The 9,351-nt window shown below is 43.7% G+C and overlaps 2 protein-coding genes across 4 annotated transcripts; one reads left to right on the top strand and one right to left on the bottom strand.

Annotated features, from left to right (window-relative positions):
• Positions 1 to 702: 702 nt before the first annotated feature.
• On the bottom strand, positions 703 to 7,863 carry NCBP2 (nuclear cap binding protein subunit 2). 3 transcript variants are annotated; one of them, XM_054040231.1, is made up of 4 exons: positions 7,785 to 7,863; positions 5,755 to 5,936; positions 3,613 to 3,751; positions 703 to 2,894 (listed from the first exon to the last, which is right to left on the bottom strand). In XM_054040231.1, the coding sequence occupies exons 2-4, from the start codon at positions 5,802 to 5,804 to the stop codon at positions 2,823 to 2,825; spliced, it is 261 nt and encodes an 86-aa protein (XP_053896206.1). In that variant the 5' UTR covers positions 5,805 to 5,936; positions 7,785 to 7,863; the 3' UTR covers positions 703 to 2,822. The 3 variants fall into 3 exon arrangements, with proteins under 3 accessions (XP_053896206.1, XP_053896204.1, XP_053896205.1); XM_054040229.1 differs by lacking the exon at positions 7,785 to 7,863 and adding an exon at positions 7,445 to 7,739; XM_054040230.1 differs by lacking the exon at positions 7,785 to 7,863 and adding an exon at positions 7,471 to 7,736.
• Positions 7,840 to 8,513, top strand: NCBP2AS2 (NCBP2 antisense 2 (head to head)). The gene has a single exon (XM_054040232.1). The coding sequence runs from the start codon at positions 7,924 to 7,926 to the stop codon at positions 8,209 to 8,211; it is 288 nt and encodes a 95-aa protein (XP_053896207.1). The 5' UTR covers positions 7,840 to 7,923; the 3' UTR covers positions 8,212 to 8,513.
• The last annotated feature ends 838 nt before the right edge of the window (positions 8,514 to 9,351 follow it).

Raw genomic sequence — 9,351 nt, 5'->3', positions numbered from 1 at the left:
GCATGTACCTAACTCTCTGTCTATTACTGTTCTGACTTTTGCTTCCCCCAAAGGACAAGGGGATGCTAGGCACTCTTTAGAGAGAACCCTCAAGCAAGTGAGACCTTTGGGCAAGGATCTGAACAATGGTTTCACCTCCAGGTCATGCAAAGATATAATGTCAACCTTAAGAAAATCCAGGGGGGGGGGGGGGGGGGGGGGCGGAAGGAGAGGGGGTGTTGTATCTCAGGAATTCCTTGGTCAAATGACCCCCAAAATTGGAGCACTAGCCCAAGCCAGCACCCTCATGAGGCACACCAAAATTTTAAGGCAATCAACCAATCAGAGTAAGCATGCAAATTTTAGAGCACTTATAGGTCAAGCTTTAAACAGAAAGTTGGTCCAAACCTTAACTACAGTAGGCCTGGCAGTCCACTATAATGTTACGTTCAGGCTGCAACCCCTGGTAACTGTGACAGAACAAATTACATTGTTATATTGTCATTCAGGATCTGTTAACAAGTGGGTATAGTTGTGAGACAGTGTCTTAATTAAGCGATAGGAGAGAGTGTATTCACTGTCCAGTGTGTTATTCTTCCATAATTTAGTGAATTACACACAGAGACAGCCCAAACAAGGCCTTTGGCTAAGAATGTGCAAAATGTAGTTACTTTATTCCCATCACTGCTTCTGTTAAGGGACAAATGACAATCTAAAAACAAATCAATTTGAGTAGTGCAGCTTTATTTGAAAGTAGTTTGTGGTTTTGACAATAAATCTTTTCATAAAACTTGTGCAATCACAGATTATCCTTCTGAAAATTGCTATTGGACTTGTTACAGAGCAAGTGGTAGATAGATCTGCTCAGACACATGCATCATTAGGTAAGAAAAAAAACTAAGTTAACATTCTGTTTATAGGACTTTCCCCTAATCAAAGATCCCAGTACTAAACATTTACAGTACCTTCCATGACAGGAAAAGGTTAGAAATTCACCATTTTAAATTCTCTTAGATGTGACGATAAGATGGTGGGTGTGCATTTTACTTCATTGTACCTATAACTTAATTAAAGTAATGGGTCTGAAACATGATGCATAGAGGTACCTGCAAGATACTTAGAAAGTCTGATTAAAGCTCATCACTCAGTCCATTTTACCCTTCTTTACAGGTGATGTAAAAAGAAAAATAGTAGGCTTATACCGCTCACGTAAAGGCCTGAAAGGTTTTATATGTTAAGAAAAGGAATAAGTTATGCTTTCTCTTTACATAAATGCAGATGCTGTCAATCCCTAATATTATGATTGGAAAAGCAGAATTAAGTAAGTGTCCAGAGGGCTGAGCAATTTGAGAGAGGAAGAAGTTTTTAGGCAGATGAGTCTTCAACACTGCTGGATTAAGGTGTTTAGACTCAATATACATCTCTCAAGATTCCCAAGTCCTCAAGCAAAGCCAGGGAAGCCCGAACTTGACATTGTTGAAATGTCCAGGTTTTGAACATTTTGAGCATCAGTTTATATTTTAAAAAGAGTCCATGCTATTATACAATCACTTAAATTAGTTTTGACACAATCCGCAAAAGTCATACATAAAGTCCTAGAGTCACTATATGATTTCCCATCAGATGCATAATGGACTCCGAGGCAGGGCTGGAGTTTGAACCTTGGCTTTTGCCAGTTTGCTTGTTAAAGCAGGAATGACTCTAGCCTGAAATAGAAGACAAAACTCACACCCTTTCAGAACTGCTTTTCTTTTCCAATACCCTGTCTCCTTAGACATCCACCTTTTGGAGGTAACCATGCAAATTCTCCCATCTGTGGAGGAATAGGGAAAAAATATTCATCCACATAATAAAATTACTAACAAACCCCTTTTACTGGACAAAACTGATACAGGAGCAACCCTTAAAAAAATAAAAAAGTAAGAGTGTTGCCAAGTTTACAGAGGTAGCAAATACCATCTAGCACCAATTTTTAAACTCTCAATTCTCTACATTCCCTTTGCTTACGGCAGTCCCCCTTCCCACCCACTGGATAAAGAAACTTCACACCACCTGTTTTACAGTATCAAAGTGACAGGCTCTAATATACACACACTACAGATACTACTGGGTATCAGACCTCATACATACTCGACTCTTAGTGGAAATACGTATGGGTCAGGTCTTCAGTTAGCTGCTATGCTCCTATCACTTTGATGAACAGAGAGATAACCCCACGATAAAGAGTTTGTTCAGGTGTGCCCTTCATATGTTTGCTAGCTGTTACCAAAAAAAGACATCTTATTTCTTGCTAGTCAAATACACGTCAGAGAAATCTGGACCTTCTCTGTATTTTACCAAAAAAATAAACTATTTCTATCCTCTTAATTTTTATGTTTGGTACACAACCCATTCTTACCCACCCCCTTCACTACTAATGTAAACAAAAAAAACCTGATGCCTGTGTATCAGGCTTTGGACAAATGGAAGAAATCAACATACTGTTAAAAAACTCTGGCTCAGTCTAGTATAACAGTTCAAACATTAAAAAAAGCAGCAGTTAGCAATCACAGGTCTCTCATGTGAATCAGTGCTATAAGTTTTACTCCCAGATCTTCACTATATTCTATTATCTACCCTACAACACTTAAAGTATAGCTTTGATCCTGATTTTGTAACTGGTCTTGAAAAATGGAAGAGACATTTAATATATTTAAAGATCTCAGCAACACTGAAAAAAAAATCTTCTAAGTCTCAGTTACCTAAACAACATTCATGTGCAACAGATGTCCTTCGCTGCTCATCATAAGATCTACCACGATGCAGCTACAGTTCTCCTGTGATGCTGATGGGTCATTCAATATTCACTGGGGTTGAACAACTTTGCCATAACCTCCTCTCCCAGCATCATAGTCCTGCCGATATTCATCTCGGACCTGGATTGGGGTGGGTGGGGGAAAAGGAGTGAAATATTAGAGCATTCCAGCAAGTAAACTATTGCACAAGAGTTAATATACAATACCAACAAGGTAGTTAACACCTGTCCCAGGTAACAACAGTCCAGGTAATACACCAGTACAAGCTGTATAATATTTAGGAAAATTAGTGACAGTTTCCTTCTCTACTTCATTCAGCAAGAATAGCTGAAGTGCAGCCTGCGGAATTTGGTATATTAGCATACAGCTGTCGTCTTCTTTAACAACACCCACAAGGACCCTCCTCATATCAAGATGGACCATTCCATCCTGGGGTCTGTAATCTACCCTACACACTAAAGATAAGAGCAACTTCTATGTACTCCAATTTAGGCAACTTAGGTGATGTTCCGTGGTTCTTGGCAGGCTACAACACAGCTCTTAGCTGGGCAGCTTTTATGCTTGTTCTGCAAGTACCATTTCTCTTCCCACAGCAGCTGAACACAGGCTCCAATGTAACTTGAATACCAAAAAAAGGAATGACATAAGGTTATATTCTTCGTAGGTAAATACTTAAATGCATTATATAATGGACTCTTAGATGTGATGAAATTTTACTCTGGCCATGGAAGTTAGCAAAATTAAAGTTAACTCTAAATGGTCACTCAAAAGTGAAGATTCAAGAAACATCAATAATTTCACCAGCAAATAGTGAAAAACGGATTGTGGAACAACTTACCTGACCCCCTGACCTTCCACGACCATACTGTCTGCCCTCTTTAAAACCTGCATCCCAATCTGTCCTGATGATCCTATCATCAAGCCGTGTCCCATTGATGTATCTCATTGCATTTTCAGCATCTCCTCTTGAGTAGTATCTTAGGATTATGTTAAAGAACGAGGTTCAACAGTCTTTCAAACTTCTATAGAACAAAAATATTCAAATGCAATGATCTCAACAAATATTTGATTGAGTTTGACTCATTCCTAGGTTAGATTTTAAAAATTAATTCCTTTTTCACAAATCAAATCGCGTGTGTTAAATGGCAGTAATCCAGGATTGTTAGGAATGGTATGAAATATCAGATTAATTTAACTCTATGATTTGCAAAATAAAAATTAAACTATTAACTCAAGAAGAAACAAGCACCCACCTATTGTAAAGTCAACAGGAAAATCAACTAGCTTCAAAGAGTCCAGAATTTAACCTAGTTAAAAAGGACAGGTTTGCAGGATTACTAAAAATGATTTTACAGGAATGTGTGCCTTGTATTTAATGGAAATTCAAGACAGTCACAAAAAAAGAATACCCAGGATCTGTCTACCTAGGCATTTATGATATATTTCTCACTGTGGTAGTTTAGCATCTAGAAGGTGTTTGATTTAGTCACAGATGAGACAAGTTAGCTATTAAGCCACTTTCCACACTACCTGACAGAAAATCAGATTCTCCATACCACACAAATATATTGTCAGATCCCAAATAATTAAAATAATGGGACTCCCCCAACATCCTTTTTGAGACTATTTTACAGTCTACTAGATCTCACTGTTAGAATGCATATCAGGGAAAAGTTTCCCTTTTCTTCATCCAGGTGTATATCATTACTCCTTGTTATACTCTACAGAAACTAAAAAGCAGGACAAAATTTGAGATCTCAGATCTAATGTTATATTTGTAAAAATATGTTTTTATAAAATACAAGACCTTTAGAAATATTTCCATGTGTTTTTTTTATTCAAATACAAATGAATTTGTAAACAAATACCCACTGTATTATTACAGTATTTGCAATCCAAACTGATTTCTACTAGTGAAAAGTGCTAGACAAGAACTGGCTGTTATGAGTACCTGAAGTATAGCCTAGTTGAGACAAATGTCAAACAGTATAGTTAAGAGTAAATTATAGTTAAAGATTTTTAATTCTATTTTTGTAATCCCAAAAAACAGCAACAAGTCTTTTACATCTATGATCTTTAACCTGACAATAACCCTTCCAACAATTTTGGGGGCCTGAAGTTAGCCATTTTATTCAAATTGATATGAGGAAACAAAGTTTGGCTTCTCAAGCTCTCTAATCATACATGGCACCCTTATGTGCTCTAAATATGTCAGCTTCTTTCTTATACTATACTGCCCAGAACAGTGACCCAGTGCCCTGGAGAGAGGGATTAGCACAAAAATACTCAGTCCCACACAATAGAATCATTACGATTTTAGGTCCCATCTATACAGTAATATCTTGTGTTACAATTTAGTCACCCAGACTTTAAAAATTAGGTTAAATCTTGCAGTATAGACAGGACTGCAGTGTTTACCATATTCACAAAGAGCTCCCCTGTCTGAGACTTTATCACTGATGGAACACTTCAACAGCACAGTTCAGTCTTATCTGCACTGCAAGGCTAAACTGTGTTTTAACCCGGTTGGTTATTACATAGTAATTGTACCTACAATAGGAACAAAGCCAAGCCTTTACAACTCTTTTACTCTGGTTAGGGTTGTCTAAATCAGGGGTCGGCAACCTTTCAGAAGTGGTGTGCCGAGTCTTCATTTATTCACGCTAATTTAAGGTTTTGCGTGCCAGTAATACATTTTAACCTTTTTATAAGGCCTCTTTCTATAAGTCTATAATATATAACTAAACTATTGTTGGATGTAAAATACATAAGGTTTCAAAATGTTTAAGAAGCTTCATTTAAAATTAAATTATAATGCAGAGCCCACCGGACTGGTGGCTAGGACCCGGGCATTGTGAGTGCCACTGAAAATCAGCTCGTGTGCCGCCTTCAGCACGCGTGCCATAGGTTGCCTACCCCTGGTCTAGATTTTGGCTTCCATACCCACTGTATAGATGTTTTACTTTGCAGACAAGGATACTCAACAAAACAGAAACCACAAGCAGTTTTCTTCACTTTGTCCAGGCCCATAATGATTTTCTTTATATCCCCACTTTTACCAAACAGTTCATAGATCTGCTCTTCTGTTGTATAGAAGGAGAGATTCCCCACATACAGGGTGCAGCTCTTTTTCAGCAGTCGCTCCTGGTCATATCTGTTACCCTGAAATTTCAAATAGTAAAAACCAACATTTAGACTCCACTCCATTCAATAACTTCAACAGTAAAGTGGCAACATGTGGGATGAGTTGATCTGCAATACCTTAACAATACTGGGAAATATTTCAGATAAGAGGCTGAACAAACACACTAGCCCACATATGCCCATTTAAAAAAACAAAAAACAAAACAAAGAAAAACCCTCTAGCCCTTATGGTTATAAAGATAATCTTCCAAAAATGAACAGAATAGACTACAAGGCACTTTTCCAAGTTTGCAGAAAGCACCAGTACTTCTGCTGCTCGGAGCCTTGCAAAGCAGTTCCAGAGTGAACTGACATGGAATCCTGTTTTCACTGCTTTTAGTCCCAACTGCCAAGCAGCAGCAGAATGGGCCAATTTCACTCTGCTGCTTAGGAGCAGCAGAAGAGCCAGTGGAATTATTGTTTGAGAAATAATTCAAAAATGAACTCTGGGATAAGGAATAGACTAGGGAAATTGCACCCACATCACAGCAATCAAGAGGCTGTGAGAAAGCTAAAGCAGTAGAGACATTTCAGCCGCCCTCACAAGGCAAGAAGCTCGGAAACAAGAGGGAAAATAGAGAATGGCCCTTGTCCAGCAGCCGAGATCAGCTTTCCCCTGGTCACTGCATCTGGACAGCAGAGATTCAGCTTTTTAATCAGTTTGTGAGGAACAGTTTAATCCTGTAGCTGAGAGGTGGGCAAACTATGGGCCACATCCGGCCCGCGGGACCCTCCTGCCGGCCCCTGAGCTCCTGTCCTGGGAGGCTAGCCCCGGCCCCTCCCCTGCTGTTCCGGCACAATGTTCTGGGCATTCAGACTGTGAGCTCTTGCTGGACAGCGCAACTGCAGAGCCAGCCTGACCCAGTGCTATGGGCAGCACAGTAAGGGGGCAGGGGGGATTGGATAGGGGGCAGAGGAGTTCAGGAGGGTGGTGTAGACAGGGGTTGGGGTGGTCAGAGGGCAGGGAACAGGGGGATTGAACGGGGGGGGGGGGGGAGTCAGGAATGAGAGGAGGGGTTGGATGAGGAGGCCGGGGGCAGTCAGGGGCAGGGGTTCCAGGGGCAGTCAGGGAGAAGGGGTGGTTGGATGGGGCAGGGGTCCATGGGGGGGGGGGGCAGTCAGGAAGGAGAGGAGGGGTTGGATGGGGCAGCGGGGGGTAGTCAGGGGACGGGTTGGATGGGGGCGGGCCACGCCTGGCTGTTTGGGGAGGCACTGCCTCCACTAACCAGCCCGCCATACAATTTCAGAAACCTGATGTGGCCCTCAGGCCAAAAAGTTTGCCCGCCCCTGCTGTAGCTGTTAGGTTGCTGGTAACCCTTACGTGCAGGGCCCAATACTTCTATCCCTCTCTTCCTCACATCTCCATCTTCACACCCTGCACGCCAGAACCGATCCCGCCACGCCCAACCCCCTTCCCCGCCTCCCACCCCAATCTCCCACGTGCCTACTTCCCCCACACACCTCCCCATCTCTCGCCCGCCCCTCACCCGAAAGTGCTGGTCCCGGTACTGACTCAGCTCCACATAGGAGTCGCTGCGCAGGACGCTTAGCATCGCTACCGAGCACATGGCGGACCGGACCCGGACAGCGCCTCGCAGAGGCCGGCTCCGGCACGGGGCAGCCAACCACCCGCCAACACCGATGCAGTGCTCACGGACACGGTGGCTACTGTGCGAGCATGTGACCTAGCTCCCTAAATCCCTCCGTGTCCATCAGCCTCTGAGCAGCCAATCCCAGTGAGGATCACGGTAAAGGCAAGGCCGCTTACTCTCTCCCGCCCCGATGGTAGCAGCCAATCCCTGAGGGGATTGTGTCACGTGCGTCTACCTTCTATTGGCCTCCTTTAGCCTAGGGCTATTCAGCCAATCACAGCGCTGGATTCCACACGTGAGGCGGTTCTTCCTCCCTGCTTGCGGCCGTAGTCGTTCGGGTGCAGCCGTCGTGCCGCAGGATCCGGGGCCGAGAGATGGTGCTGCGGCGCCTGCTCTTCACGCTGCTCAACAACCCGCGGCTCATCGAGAAGCTGTCGGAGTCGCGGCCGATCCGCGTGGCGGCCCAGGTCACTGCCTCGGCCCTGACCCGGGCCCAGCTCGGGGGTCGGGAGGCGGCGCGGCGCCTGCTGCGGGAGGGGGGCCTGGCCCGCCTGCGGGAGACCTTCCTGCGTGAGCTAAAGGATGGGGCTCGGGCCCAGGACTGGCCCCGACCTCCTGGGAACAGGCGGGACGGGAGCGGACGCGGACGCGGAAGCCAGTGAGAGGGCGGGGAGAGAGCGATTCAAGCCCCCGGACCTTCCAGCCATGGGCGGGGGATTTGTTCTTCCCCAGCCCCAAGGATCTGCGGCCAGGAGGGCTATGAGGAGGCATCGCCGAGCCAGGGCCCGTTCGCCCCACCCGGACCGTAGCTGCTCTCGCCTGCGCAGGGGTAGCCGGCAGCTTTGAGCCCACTCGACTCCGTGCGCTGGGTGACGCAGTAACCAGGGTCTGCGTCTTCGCTGCGCGCTGTCTGCACAAGCAGTTCTGCTCAGCGTGCTGTGTTTAAAATAAACACGTCTGCATAGTTCTATTTCCTTCATTTCCCCACAAAATGCAGTGCAGGCATCATATGCCCTATGCAGTCCTTTGCTGCTTGACCAACAAATTAACACCGAATCAGATGGAAAGAGGTCAATGGTATTTGCTACTGGTAACCTCTTAATTTAAAAAAATATGGTGGTGATTCGTTTGGTATTTGTTTTTTATAAAGTGGAGTGGTGCAAATAAAATACCATGGATCCCAAGGTTTGGAATGTGGCATCTGAGTGAGAGGAAAAAGGTATAAAATCTTTTGGTCCATTTAGTTGGACAAGTCGGTGAGGTAGCATCTTTTATTCAATCAACTTAAGTTTTGAGCTACACAGAGCTCTTCAGTTTAGTAGTAATATACATGACAACTAGGATTAATGATCTAGCAGTATAAAATCATGAAGTGGATTAAAATCAGTTGGTGAATGGGAGTTGAGCTCTAGGAGTTGATCTATTTTTAATCCATAGAGGAGTTTGTAATTTTAAGCCTCTTCAGTTAAAATTTTATAAATATGATCTGACTTGGACATGCTGATAGACCAGTTGTAGTATTCCAAATAAAATGATCCTGCTGCATGCAGGGTAGATTAGGAAGGAAAGACAAGACTGTTAGGAGGCCTAGTTATAATAGTATAGATGGCACCTAACCATCTTCCCAGAATTAGGTAAAAGAAGTAACGGAGATGCTGGTATATTTACTGCAGTAGTACCAGCTGTCTTCCCTGCAGGAATAGCATCTGCCATTTTAAATGGGGATCTAATTGGGCCACTGGGTCAGCAGAGAAAAATGGACCTTCCTGCTGATGTCCTTGCAGGCCAGGTATTAGTTGCAC

Source organism: Malaclemys terrapin, chromosome 9 (genome assembly GCF_027887155.1).
Source record: "Malaclemys terrapin pileata isolate rMalTer1 chromosome 9, rMalTer1.hap1, whole genome shotgun sequence".
NCBI classification, from domain to species: Eukaryota; Metazoa; Chordata; order Testudines; family Emydidae; genus Malaclemys; species Malaclemys terrapin.
The sequence above is the reverse complement of the archived record's forward strand: the minus strand, read 5'-3'. Positions and strand labels throughout refer to the sequence as shown.

What these genes read in the sequence shown, in the direction of transcription:
- NCBP2AS2 (XM_054040232.1), top strand. Translation starts at nt 7,924, where the DNA reads ATGGTGCTGCGGCGCCTGCTCTTCACGCTGCTCAACAACCCGCGGCTC.
- NCBP2 (XM_054040229.1), bottom strand. Translation starts at nt 7,525, where the DNA reads ATGTGCTCGGTAGCGATGCTAAGCGTCCTGCGCAGCGACTCCTATGTG. An exon ending in TGTGGTTTCTGTTTTGTTGA is followed by an intron (nt 3,752 to 5,754) that starts GTATCCTTGTCT and finishes CATAATCCTAAG; the next exon opens with ATACTACTCAAGAGGAGATG. An exon ending in GTGGAAGGTCAGGGGGTCAG is followed by an intron (nt 2,895 to 3,612) that starts GTAAGTTGTTCC and finishes ACCCCAATCCAG; the next exon opens with GTCCGAGATGAATATCGGCA.